The following is a 14,454-nucleotide window of genomic DNA, read 5'->3' as shown; positions in this document are numbered from 1 at the left end:
CATGCATACCTGATACTCAAAGTTCATGGTTTATTTCTAATATCAATTCAATTTGAAATCTATTTCAAATTTTGATTCGATATTAATTGAATTAAATTGGAGGATTCATCTCTCATCATCTCATGAGAATAAAATTATATGGATTCCACTTTAGATAAGAAAATCTATTGCAGAATTTGACATCATTACAATGGATCTATAGTATTCTCATTTCATCTACATTTCGTTGTTCAATATCAGGATTTCATGCTCCACAGTGAAATCTAGATATAGTAAACATCTCAAAAGACCTTGAAAAAATGTACTCTGTACCAAATCGGGGTGTACTAAATGGAGGTTGAAGCTATATGGACGTTTCAAGACACTGTCGACTGTAGGTACTATCATAGAGAAACAATAGCATAAGTAGATATCCCATGGTATAGGGCGTTTATGTCGTAACATTTACTGTTATATCAAGCCCACAGTCCACATAGTTCTATCCCGTGAAGCAGTGTGACGCTGGTAGTCTCCCATATTGTGCCGTTTGTACACTCTCATCCAGCCAAAACAGTGAAAATCGACAGTAATTGGCTTGATTTAACAGTAAAAGTTGCGTCATAAACGCCCTCATGGGATATCTACTAACGCTATTTTTTTCTATGGTACTATAATGGAGAATATACTATAACGCGGTGTACTATGCCAAGGTCCACTGTGGCTGTGGAAGAAAGAAACCTGATATTGAACAACAAAATGTCGATGAAATTAAATACTATCAATACAATCATAATAATGGTGTCAAATTCTTCAATAGATTTTCTAATCTATAGAAGAATGCATACCATTTTTTCACATGAGATGATGAGAGATGAATCCTCCAATTTAATTCAATAATATCGAGTTGAATTAATTAATTAATCAATTTATTGATATGTTCCTATTGAATAGTAGATTATCTCAACAGAAATTTTACAATGAATTTGATCCGTGACCTATTTAGAAACCCAAATTCGAGTTGGATTTTGAAGAATATTCACCTTGAAACTGCTTCCGTTGGATCGCCGCTCATCAGAAGTTTGACCATCATCCTCTCTCTCTCACTCTCTTTTCAACTCCATACTGGAGTTGGGTGGAATTGGAAACTTCTTTCTTTGTCGTTGTTTACGACTGTTGCATAAGATCCAGTAGGGTGGTGGGTAAGAGGGTGGGTGGGGAAAATACGCCCCAGAGATAAGTGGTTTCCGTGATCTTACATCGGCAACTGTAATACCCATCTTCTCTCTACTGAGATTTTGCCTCCTCTCATCAACCCTATTTTCTTCTTCTTCTTCTTCTTCTTCTTCTTCTTCTTCTTCTTCTTCTTCTTCTCTTCCTGTTCTTCTCCTCCTCCTCCTCCTCCTCATCGTCTTTCTTATTCTCCTTTCCTCCTTATCGTCCTCCTCCTCCTGCTCCTCCACTTCCTCCTACTCCTCCTACTCCTGGTCATTATAGTCTTTCTTCTTGTCCTTTTCCTCCTTCTCGTCCTCCTCCTCCCCCTCCTCTTTCTCATCCACATCGTCTTCCTTCTTCCCCTTTTCTTCCTTGTCCCACCTGATTCTATCCTTCTCTTTGTTTCTCCTTTCTCACCATCTTCAATCAACTTACTACACTCCACATTGTTCTCACCTTCTTTCCTACTCTTCCACACCGCTCTATCGATCTCACTCTCTCTTGCTCACCTTCTCTCTTCTTTTCATATCTCTCTCGCTCAGCGTGCATCTTGTCTCCCTTATTTTCGGACAGTGTTCTTATATCACTTCTTTGTAATTTGCTCTCATTTCGTGCGAGAGTATATCAGTTTCTTCTTAACAGTATCCTCCTGATGCACGTCTTGTCTTTCACTTCCTATGATTAAGTTCTCCCAACTTTCTCCTTCCAACAGTTTTTCTTTTTATACCTTTTCTTCCACTTCTTCTTCTTCTTCTTCTTCCATCCTTGTTTTCACTCATTATTGTCTCTGCTCTTCTTCATGTTTTCCTTCTCGTGCTTTATTCACTACTTTTCTCAAAGTAAAGTAAGTTGTAAAAATTACAACAGCAACTCTTTCAAGCATTTCAAAACACTGTGTGAGGGCCCGGTATCAAAGAGAATGACCAACGATTCTGTAGGATCCCATATCAATTTATATTTTAGATCGCTTTCTGGGAAAAATGTATGTTTATTGAAATTCTTTTTCATCACAGATTGACAATGGTGTAACAACCGAAACCGGTCTTTCTAACTATCAATAAAATTTGTGGTTTTTGACAATTTCCCAGTCTTCTTATTTACAAGCGCTTCGCGCTCGGCAGGGGGCTTCGCCCCCTGCCCCCCCCCCCAGTGGGGTGGGTTAGCAGCCTCCGCGCTTCGCGCTCCGGCTTCTTCTCATTTATTTTATTGAAATTGTATAGGAATAGATATTGTTACATTTTAAGCAGATTAAAGATCTCATATCTCTGTGTAGCAGGATCTCAATTTGAATAATATTAGCTACTCAAGCTTTTAATCATTGTATGATTTGCTTCTACATATGAAGAATTAAATCAATAACACTTAATACTCTCAAGACAAGAGTATTAATGTGTTTACTTCAATGAATTGATTATTGTAGTACGAAAATAAATAATCCAAGGAAATCAATAACACTTTCTACTCTCAAGACGTTTTTAATGAGTTTTCACAAAGTATGCAATAAACAATTGTGAGACAAGAGTGGTTGACAAAACATACAAAAATGCACACTCCTTTAAACAACAAATACAATAAATTACGGATAAAACTAACAGATAGGTATCAAACAAATTCCTATTAACGATTGGAACTTGTCAATTATCAGTAGAATTACTTCAATAGAATGTCAACAAGAATTTATTATCAACAATTACTTAGACAATAGGAGATCATTTTCCACGTGATAGTTGGAGACAACATTTCATAAAATCTTTCACATCGATTACACGTATAATATATAAAAACACACAAATTTTAAAAATTACAAAAACATCCATTTAACAATCAAATCAAGGAATACACCAAATATTTTTATTATACACAATATAATGTTTAATTCGAAATGTTTGATTTTATTCAATCATTGAATTTTCAAGGTAGAAAGAATTTAACAGTTCGTTATCAATATATATCAATAGCAATTAGGATTCAACACACATACAATTTGAGTTCACAATAATAGAAAGACTTATCAACAATAGAATATGTATAATTTGAAACAACAATGAGACTTTAGGAACGGTTTAAAGGATAGGCTAATCTGATTGGTTCTGATTGGAGACTATAATACTATCAAAAGATTTTTGGCTCAATTATGGATAGATTCCACTAGGTCTTTTGGGATTGCGATGAATTGCAACCAAGCAAATAATTATGGTAAATAATTTTGTAACTCCTCTATGAGAAGAAAATTTGAGAACAATACAAATAAAATCATCTCAAGTGAGAAAAGTACAATAGTCATAACATGGAGTACATGAAATTAAATTATATTTAATTGAAAAAAATCTGTATTAGACGGAGTTAGGACTTTAAAATCCTCTCTTCCACTCAACCATAGTCTTGAAGTGAATGTTTTGAAAGGAAAATTTGAGAAAAAAACAAAAATTCATCTGGTAACTGATTTTCTTTCAATAAATTATTGCAGTTTTACAATTATTCTCTAATCGATTTCCTAGAATCTATTTGAAGCTTTCAAGAATGAGTGTAGAAGTAGGATCTGTATTGTACAATCACCGACTTTGTACACGGATTGTACAATTCTTAGTTTGTACAAGTCCTCATTGTACAATTCTTTGTTTGTACAAGTCTTAATTGTACAATTCTTAGTTTGTACAAGTTTAATTGTACAATTCTCAATTTGTACAAATGTTAATTGTACAATTCTTAGTTTGTACAAGTCTTAATTGTACAATTCTAGTTTGTACAAGTTTAATTGTACAATTTTCAATTTGTACAAATGTTAATTGTACAATTCTTAGTTTGTACAAGTCTCAATTGTATAATTTTCAGTTTGTACAAGTTTAATTGTACAATTCTCAATTTGTACAATATTAATGTTGTGAAGTTCCATATAGTACAACCTTAACACTGACTAAGATTAGAAGGCTTTGGGTGATTAGTTGGCTCAAGTATTCTTACAGTTAAACCTACGTGTTACGTCTATCAACAGTTTAGAAATTGCTTTACTTTATTTCAACGTTTAAAAACGTGTTAGTCTAACAAATGAGAGCTTGGTCGCGATAGTTACAGTAGAAGTTAATAACTGTCAACACAATTAACTGAAAGAAAAATAATGTAGTAGATTCTATAATTATTACACTACTGATTGTGAATAGACTGGTATAGTACTAAAACGAGCTAGTTGATGAATTAACTTCTCTAATAATTAACTCAATTCTTGAACTGAAACTCACACAGTATAGCATCATATTATACAGTGTTTCAACAAATTCTTAGTTGATGACACTCAAACTTGGCAGGTTGAGAAACAGGTGGTTTTCAAGATGTAGAAAAATATCGTGATAAGTTGATCATTGTCAAATGATATTCCAGTATAATGAAAGAGTGATATTGATGTAAACATACATTTTTCTCAATGGAGTTGATGATGAACATTATAAAAGAGTATTTATTGATTCATAGATTGAACACATATCTATAAAATGATTATAAATGAAAAACAGGCTTAGCTATTACTATTCAATTCCATATTTTTTATTGAAATCAATCCAGAAAAGGTTAGTACAGATATTGTGACAAATGAATATTGTGATCAATAAATCATGTATTATATAACAATAATCAAAACTATTATGATATTAATATTGTAGGGATTTCTTTTACGAATTGAGGAATGTAATATGTAATAGATTATAGACTAGAGATCAATTTGGATAACAGAGAATTATGATTTTATAAAAATTAAAACATTATCTTCAAATGAAATTCATCAGATCTATAGAACTAGTTGAAAGCTATATTCAATGAATGAAGGTGAAGGCTTATAAATATAACATTGATGCAATAATAGAAATGAAATTCAATTTGTATCAATATCACAAATCAACGAAGAATCTTATAATTGAATAGGAGATCTCATTATTATGGAACAATTTACCATATATTGTACAATCTCTTACACAGCACACATTATAATTACGTACATTACATACTACGTTATGCATTTTTTGCAGTAGACAAAGTTGTAATACTTCACAAAGGAGCTTATTCTTATAGTCAACACAGTCATTACATTATTAGAGGTGACCTCTGGGAAGCGGACAGTAGTAGTTTGCGAAGTTCAAGGTCATTCAAGGTCAAGTTTCAAGGTCAAGGTTATTTCACAAACCTTTTAATCAAATGCATAATAGATTGTAATTTCTACGAGTTTCACAATCATTCATGATCTTCTATGTTGATCATTATCCGCAATGAGACCACAAGTTTCACTAATATGCTTTTCACAATACTCTGATTTGATTGAACATCATATTCGTACAATTCTTCATGATAAAATAAAAACACAATAATTTTGTTCTTCCTAGAGGAGAACTTCAATTATCCGAACTATGATTATCCAAATAGCCGATTATCCGAATCACCGATTACCTTTCAAAAGAAAATAGTCGAGATACCCGTGAATTTCAGAAATGTTCAAAAAGCATAAACACTATTTTGGAGAAGTTTTATTTATGCAGTAAAGTAGTCGACCGTTATAATTTATGTAAATAATCATTTAATCATTCAAAATTACACAACTTTCAGAAGAGTACAGGCTTACGCCCAAAACGGTTCCAATTCTAACTGATAAGGACAATAGTCCTAATACTAGAATACCATATTATTTAATGAGGTATTTTCCCTAAATTTCCCATTTTTTATGAAAGCATAGATTATTAAAATATTCTATTAACCGAATGGCTTGAATGGTCAAGTCCACTCCCAAATGATTAGGATAATTGGAGTTTTACTGTAGTAATGTTTCATTTTATACTGGGTTTTGTCTGGAAATAAAACATCACCTGTAGAAAAAACATAATATTGTGTTTTGGTTTCATACTCTGATCACCAATTACAATTTTCCGAGACGCTCTATGGTTTATTTCAGCACGAGGTTTGCAAAGTTTCTTACGTAGTTATGGCGGACATGCCGGCTAACACATGTTGATCGAGGGGTTGATCGGGAGACAGTCCTGGGTGTTGGTAGCCCAACAGAAAGTGACAAGTGCCCGGGATATTGGAGGGAAAGTCTTTGGGTAGACAGCTTTTGGGTCGCGCCTCAAACGTGAAGCCTTTCACGTTTTTCAGGTGTCTGAAAAAGGCAAAATAAACGAGAAACAGTTAAAAAAACAGTTGAACAGTTAAAACACGTTCGCGGTTTTAAGGGTCACTTCAGCCCCTCAACTTTTTCCATTCAAATGGGTTACAATGTAATTCATGATTATACTCATAAATAGAACTTTAATAATGATTTATTCCATAAAAAGTATTAAAAAACAATCAGAAAAATGAAAAAAATGCCGAGTCCATTTATGAACTTATAACCCGAAAGAAAACAATGTCCAAAATTTTGTATTCTTCTACGTTTATTTTCACTCCTCACTCACGAGGAACTACAACAACACTACAACATTGACACTCCTTTGTCACTTACGAGTAGATAAAACACTCATGAGACATGAAACTTTTTGTACTGGCCTAGAAAACTGTAGACGTGTAACTATGCAAGCAGATCACTTGGTCTTATTCATTATGACACATAACCTCAATAAAAACAGCTGGAGAATACAATTCTAGAAGTCACTGTTGCCAATCTAACATTATTATCGTATAATAATCGTAAAATGAAATACACTAAAACTAATTTATTATTAATTAATTGATAGTTGAGTTGATTATGGTCAAATTTTATTAGGAAAATTAAAACTCACACAAAAAACTCAAATTTTAGAAATTTCCTGGGTTAACTGCAGATCCTAGCTCGTTGGGTTATGCTATTTCGTATGTACATAAGAAACAATAGTAAATGAGGGGCCTAGATGGCATCAGAACCCGAGAGAAAAACTCTTGTCTGAGGGGTGCTTGTGGGTCTCAAAACCGATTTGAATGAGAAAATTTTAGGGGCTGAAGTGACCCTCAAACCGCGAATGTGTGAAATACAGTTAACAGTTGAAACATGAAAAACAGTTGACGACTCTTCACACTTATGATATGTACTTTCGACGTTTCATTATGCTTCTCCTCTTCACACCTCGCGTAGCGTGGTAGCTAGAAATACATCTTCGGAAGACGCAGCCGTGCTATCTCCCAATGTTAATCAATCCGTCTTCATTCCAGACCAGCGTAGCATAGATTTAGCATTGGAAGATAGGACGGCTACAGCAAGCTAGGAGAAGCATAATGAAACGTCGAAAGCACATCTCATAAACATGTTTGATACCATAGAAACTGTTTAGAAATAGCGATCACTCTAGAAATATGAATTGTTGGTATGATATATCATCCCACATTAGATTATCTACATTTGGATGAGGAATAGCACAAGGTTACCTTATTCTTTCTCTCCCTATCATTTTGATGATGTACTTATTGTGTGAATCAATAAAGAATAAAGATTGTGAAACGCTTGTGTACTATGACAAGAAGGCATGATTGCAATTAATATAACGTGTATAATTACAGGTTTAAACCAACTACTGACCTGTATCCGTTTAAGCCGAGATCGGTATAATATGAGATGAGAAACTATAATATTCAGGTATTTTGCATGTGAAAATGTTTGCTAAACCAAATTTTTTTGGACAATGCATGTTCATTGGTTGAATACTTATCAGTATTATCAACTAGCAGATAACCCGGGCTCCACAAGGGTCCAATTAAAAACTTGAGGTAAAACTTAAAACTTGAGGTTAAATTTGAAACTTGAGGTAAACAATTGAAACTTGAGGTAATGTAGAGCTGTTATGTATATGTGGTGAACGTGATATTTTCGAGCTCAAAGATAAGTGGCTTTATTCTTTATTTTGTGAATAATTTAGAGTTTGTTTCATGTTTTTACGAAAGTTTTATTACACATTTATCCAAATTTAAAACTGTTTGTTTTATTCTAAGTTATATTTCCAGATTGTGATTTGGTGTGGAAATTGAAATAGACATAACCTATGTATAATATTGGACGATTTAAAACTAAATTAGGATATTGAAGAAGCTTGTGGCAATAGTCTGTTTTTCTTTTCAGATCGTTGTATTGGTTTTGCTAACCTGATAAATAAATAAATAATGAAATCTTGAAGGATTGAATATAGTCCTGTAACCATCCTCGGTAAATTAAGAACTTGCCTTTGCCAGATTTGAATTGAAGAAGTTTGTGGCAATAACTGTTTTTCTTTTCAGATCGTTGTATTGTTTTTGCTAACCTGATAAATATATAAATAAATAATGAAATCTTGAAGGATTGAATATAGTCCTGTAACCATCCTCGGTTAATTAAGAACTTTGCCTTTGCCAGATTTGAATTGAAGAAGTTTGTGGCAATAGCCTGTTTTCCTTTTCAGATCGTTGTATTGTTTTTGCTAACCTGATAAATTTATAAATAAATAATGAAATCTTGAAGGATTGAATATAGTCTTGTAACGATCTCGGTAAATTAAGAACTTTGCCTTTGCCAGATTTGAATTTGATCAGTTCAGTAGTTCAGACATGATGATGCGTCATTCGTGAATTTCCCATCTTCTACATGTATAAGCCGATTCTTTCCTTTATAGATTATCATTAACCATGGAATAAATACTGACTCGTATGTGGTGGGACTGATGTTTACTTTGAGAGGTTCGCTCTCTGACTCGAATTTGTTGGCGATGGTGACATTGTGTCCGAACAAGCAGTAGCGAGGCATCTTGATGCCCACCACGGCTGATAGCACTGTGCCAGAGTGCAGGCCTATGCGCATCTAAAACAATCAATCAGTCAATCAATGAATCAGTCAATCAATTCAATACAGAAAAAAATTTATATTAATATACAAATAAACAATCTAATCAATAAAATGTACATAATATTAAAATACATTATATGAAATTTACTACAAATATAGATAAATTGCATTTTCCGGAAATTAACCTACTCAACTATGGGAAACCATGTTCTAGAGCAGGTGTAGTAGTAATACAATTAAATTGAGAGTGGGGGTGCAAATACATTGGGTAAGTGAGCTCACATATTGTTCGAAATTATGTTTTCTATATTATGTCTTCCAGTTGTTGTGATCAAGTTTTTCACGGCACAATTAAATTTTCTCGAGTCTTCTATTATCTTGATGTGTACAGGAAGTAAATTGTGGAGTTTTGGTGCTAGGTGGTTGAAGTGTCAATCAAACAATCAATCAATAAAACAAATAATCAACTATTGAATCTTGTTCTTCAACCATTCACCTACTCAACCATCTTTTAATTCTGTGGTATAGAATAATATTTTAATATTATTATAGTGAAAGAACAATAATTTTCGTTATAGTACTGTAATTATTGTATCGTAGTCTTCTCGTGTCTGTTTCTTTCAAGTTATTCCCCACACCTCAGAAGAAAGTTATTCGTTATTGAATTATTCCTCGTAGAATAAGAATACCATTGTTAAAACTCAATTTGCATCATCTTTGATCTTTGAACTTAGCGCGTTGCCAGTATAGCCAACGTTTGGCAGATTTAGTCTGCATTGTTTTCAATATTTGTATCTTTGTAATAATTTCAATTTGTTGTCTAGTATTATTTGATTAATTTCAAATTTGCCCTTTTTCACTTGCTTTTGAATAATATTTGTGTTTTGTATCTTTATTCTTGCATTTCTCACTTGCGGAAATCGTTGTAGGTAGGTTTTGCTCCACTCGGCTTGTGTGGCGCTGGTGTGCTGCTTTTTTGTTTCAACTCGATTCCGGAATGTGGGAATTGGCCAGCTCTTGTTTTCAATTTTCGAATTTGAATTTATTCCAGCTGAATATTCAGTACTTTCATGTTTCATTGGCATATTTGCGATTTGCGATAAATATTGGCCTAATTCAATCAAACAACTTGTATGTCTTCACGGATTGTGTTTGAATCTCAAACTTCTGGTAGGTGTAACCTCACTTTCCATTTGAACATGCTTTTCTGAACTCAATTTTAGAATTTAGTTCAAAGCTCTTTCCAATTTACATTGTTCATCTATTTCAATCTTTTTTAAAAAAATGTCAATTTAGCTTTTGATTCCATTGCATTTCTGCAAAAATCCAAGATCATCAAGATTGCTTGATGTTTCTACAAATCTTTATTCATATTCTTGTTTTCAAACTCTTTGTACTCTGAACTCTGTGTAGTTCAGAGCGCTGTTGCTACAGTCAACAATTTTTCTTACCGTAGGGTATTTTCTTTCCTCTGTCCACAGTTTGGATTTTGGGAAACTCAATCAATCTCTCTACATCTCTCGAATCAATCTGCTACCGAATCTGTTCTACATTCTACCTACGATCGAATCTACGATAAAGGTCTGCAGTCTCTATTGACAGTCGAAATTGCATCCACTTTGGGGTTCCATATACCCTCCCACTCACTGGTCGACTGTGCAATTTAGCATTCCACTTTGGGGTTACATATACCCTCCCACTCTCTGGCCGGTATGGTGATAATGATTTCCATTGCCGGAGCATTTCTTACAAATGCCTACAATCTTCGACAGCTTTCGACATCCTCAAGATACTCAGGTTGAGTAATTGTATATTCATCATAAATTTGTAATATCATCCATTCTATTCATTCATCTATCTATTTTTCATTCTCATTATCATTCATACTGCTATTGTTCATTTACTTATATAGATTTATCTTATTGAGCTGTGCCTACAAAGGCAATCAAAGAGTTGTCATTTCAGGACATTGAATAATATTCAAAATTTTGAATACAAAATAATTTTATTTTTTGAATTTGTTTCTTTACAATTTGAAAGTCTTGACAATTGGCATCACATTCAACTTATGTATTTTGAAACGTACATCACAATTAATTCAACAATGAAAATAACAATTATTCACTACTTGATTTTGCAATTATTCGCATTACCTATTGTTTGGTAGGACGAGTTGTATTCAGGACTCAGCCTACCTGGTCCTCTATTAATTTGCTACCAGAAAAGTTATTTTGATAGATACCAGGCGCATATTTATCAACCATTAAGAATCAGGACAAATACAAAGATGGAGCTCAGAGAAGAAGATGATGAAGAAGAAAAAGGACGAGGATGAGGTTGAGTAGGAGGAGGAGAAGAAGGAGAAGGATGAGGAGGAGGAGGAGAAGAAGAAGAAGGAAGAAGAAGAAGGAAGAAGAAAAAGAAGAGAAGAATAAGAAGAAGACGAAAAAGAAGAAGAAGAATACGAAAAAGAAGAAAAAGAGAGGAAGGAGAAGGATAAAGGGAAAGAAAGGAGGAGCATTAGAAGGAGATGGAGTAGGAGTGAAAACGCAGAAGGGGAGAAACAGTAACAGTAAAAGAAGCAAATGATGAGAAGAAGAAGAAGGAGAAGGATAAAGAGAAGGAAAGGAGGAGCATTAGAAGGAGATGGAGTAGGAGTGAAAACGCAGAAGGGGGTGAAGCAGTAAAAGAAGCAAATGATGTGAAGAAGAATAAGAAGAGGAATGAGTAGAAGAGAAGAAGCAAAAGGGGGAGACGTAGTAAAAGAAGCAGAAGAAGATGGAGAAGAAGGTGAAGTTGAGGAGTGGAAGAAGAAGGAGAAGAAGAAGAAGAATAGGAAAAAGAAGAGAGAGGAGGGAAAAGAGCTGAAACAGAAGGAAAGGAAGGAGAATGATAAAGAGTAGAATAATGATAAGGAGAGGAAAAGAGTAGGAAAAGAAGAAGGTGAAGCGTAAGAGAAAGGAGAAGAAAAATAAGATAAAGAATGGGGTAGAAGAATAAGAAGAAGAAGGACAAGAAGAAGAAGGACAAGAAGAAGAAGAAAGTGATGGGGGAATAGTAGGAGAATGAGAGCTTTCAGATCAGGGCAATGATAATGATGATGATGATGATGACTCTCATGATGAACTAGTTGTAATTTTTTTAAGAGAATAAACCGAAGAAAAATGGGTTTGAAGAAAATGTTAAAAGTAAGAATATCAGAAGAGGGTCATGAAGAAAAATGAGTGAAGGCAAATAGGGGATTAGGAAGTGATGAGAAGTGGTAAATGATGATAGACTACAGGGTGGTGTGGAATGAATGATGTCGGAATTATGCCAGCGTCAGCAGGTGATGCTGGAGATGTAGCCTTCAACAGACTCTCTGGTCATTAATCACAAATTCTACGTGAAGGGATTGGGTGATGTCAACCGACGTGTAGGCCTACTAGCCCGTCTACTATTATTACATGTCTTCACATTGCACCCCAATGGGCCCAATTACATTGTAGGCTATGACAATTCTCTCTTTGGCAGATACAATTTCTCTTCATCCTTTGAGTCATTCCAACCTCATTCATCAACTATTGATGTTGTATTATCCATCTAGAATTTATTTATTGTATAAAATACTATAATCATAATACAATTATGACATTGGAGGAAAAACTAGGCTGAGCCTGTACTATTCCTCTCCAAAAATTTTGATAAAATGTTAATGTTGTCCAAAATATAAGGTTATGTAATCACACATAGCTTCGTTACTTGATTTTCGGTCCAGAATGATGATTTGAAATTTTGAATTTTGAAGGTTATCGATTTTATACTCTAAATGAATCACAGAATGTATCACAATAATTTGATACATAAAAATACTTTTTCCTTATTACCCCCTTCACATTCCTTCCCTCCAGTTAGGCAACTACAGGGCAATTCTCTATTTGGCAGATAATTATTCTCTCTCTCATCTGTTCGTGTTTTGGGAGGGATACTTTTTCATATCCTTCTAAGAGAATTGACAATTATATTTGGTTGAAGCACCACCGATTCCTGAAGCTACTTGTCAATATTATATCTTAGTTATTCAAATTGCATTCAATCTTTATCATCATAACCCTTCTACTACCAACGTTCTTCACATACACAAAATACCAAGTGGGATGTCTGGGTTACCCCAACAAAATTTCTGATTTATATAATTATTTTATATTCTTTCCCGTTAATTCATTGATCAACTGCATTACAAAAGCTATTAATATAATTAAATATAAATTTCTTTGTTGAAAAATATGTTCTCATCATAGTTTTCATATTTATATTATGTATATGATTATTTTATATTTTTTTCACGTTAATTCATTGATCAAATGCATTACAAAAGCTATTAATATAATTAAATATGAATTTCTTTTGCTGAAAAATATGTTTTCAATCAAAAAATGACAGGAAAACAAAATTGAGCATTCTATCATATTGTTGTAGGGCATATGTTGTAAAATTATTAAATTATGGTTATAAATCCATTTTTTTAGAAACAATTTTTCTAATTTAGATTCTAAGTGATCATCATGAATCAGGTTTAGCAAAAAATAAAAATAGAACATTAGATAGATATCTGATGTATTCCGATGATGCATGAAATATACCAGAAAATTGCATGACATGGAATACCAAGTGGGGCAATAGAGTTAACCCCAGGATAAATCTGCTTATGATTTGAAAAATAAGAGAAATGGAATGATTTTATGAGGAACAATAACTAAAGTGATATGATTTTAACAAGTACTCAACGTTTCAATGAAATAAATCAACATTATCTACAAAAAAATGGACAAATGTTGGTTGGGGTAGTCCAATTACCCCGCTTGGTAGCAATACTGTCATTCAAGGTGAACTAGTGTATAAGGCAGTGAATATTGTATCATACATGAACATGAATAAAAATCTCTAATCCTTTAAGACATTCCATTCTCTTTCATCAACTATTTTTTTTGTATCATCCTTCTCAAATACCTTTTCCGTATTGCTCCTCCCACAATCCTTTCCTGCAGTTTCTCATCCATTTCTTTCCTAATGGAGATTTGAAAAACCTGTATATAACAGAATGTTGACACTTCACTTGATAATGGTGTGGCAGAATTTGAATCCGTTGATTTTGTACTTCTTTCACACATGAAGAAATGAGAAAGCGTGTCAGCCTAAATATAATAGTGGAAATATTGATGAATACACAATTATTAATTTGTGATGAGGCTTCTGCCATTTGATTTAATGATCTTTTTCTACAACTGCGCGTAAAGAAAGAATTTACATACTCAATTCTCCTCGTAAAACAGCTTATTTCTGAGGAGAATCTACTTTTTCGCTCGCTAACCTTCGCGCATGCGCAGAAGAGTTTCTTTACGCTCGCTAATCAGCTGATGATAAGCAGCTCGCCAAAGACAAACCACTCTCGGTCAGATCTAACTTAAAAAGTCGGTAATTGTACCGATTCTACAGCCATGATGGATATCAGTGTAGACGATTATTAT

General features: G+C 33.6%; 1 protein-coding gene across 1 annotated transcript; it reads right to left on the bottom strand.

Moving 5' to 3' along the window:
• Positions 1-2,659: 2,659 nt before the first annotated feature.
• Positions 2,660-8,962, bottom strand: LOC111062794 (guanylate cyclase soluble subunit alpha-1-like). The gene is made up of 2 exons (XM_039445306.1): positions 8,808-8,962; positions 2,660-6,325 (listed from the first exon to the last, which is right to left on the bottom strand). The coding sequence occupies exons 1-2, from the start codon at positions 8,960-8,962 to the stop codon at positions 6,142-6,144; spliced, it is 339 nt and encodes a 112-aa protein (XP_039301240.1). The 3' UTR covers positions 2,660-6,141.
• Between the last annotated feature and the right edge of the window lie 5,492 nt (positions 8,963-14,454).

The sequence above is a fragment of the Nilaparvata lugens genome, unplaced genomic scaffold (genome assembly GCF_014356525.2).
Source record: "Nilaparvata lugens isolate BPH unplaced genomic scaffold, ASM1435652v1 scaffold6590, whole genome shotgun sequence".
Taxonomy (NCBI): Eukaryota; Metazoa; Arthropoda; class Insecta; order Hemiptera; family Delphacidae; genus Nilaparvata; species Nilaparvata lugens.
The sequence above is the reverse complement of the archived record's forward strand: the minus strand, read 5'-3'. Positions and strand labels throughout refer to the sequence as shown.

Coding starts and splice junctions, on each gene's coding strand:
- LOC111062794 (XM_039445306.1), bottom strand. CDS start 8,962: ATGCGCATAGGCCTGCACTCTGGCACAGTGCTATCAGCCGTGGTGGGC. Junction 6,326..8,807: donor ATCAGTCCCACCACATACGA/GTCAGTATTTAT, acceptor TGCCTTTTTCAG/ACACCTGAAAAACGTGAAAG.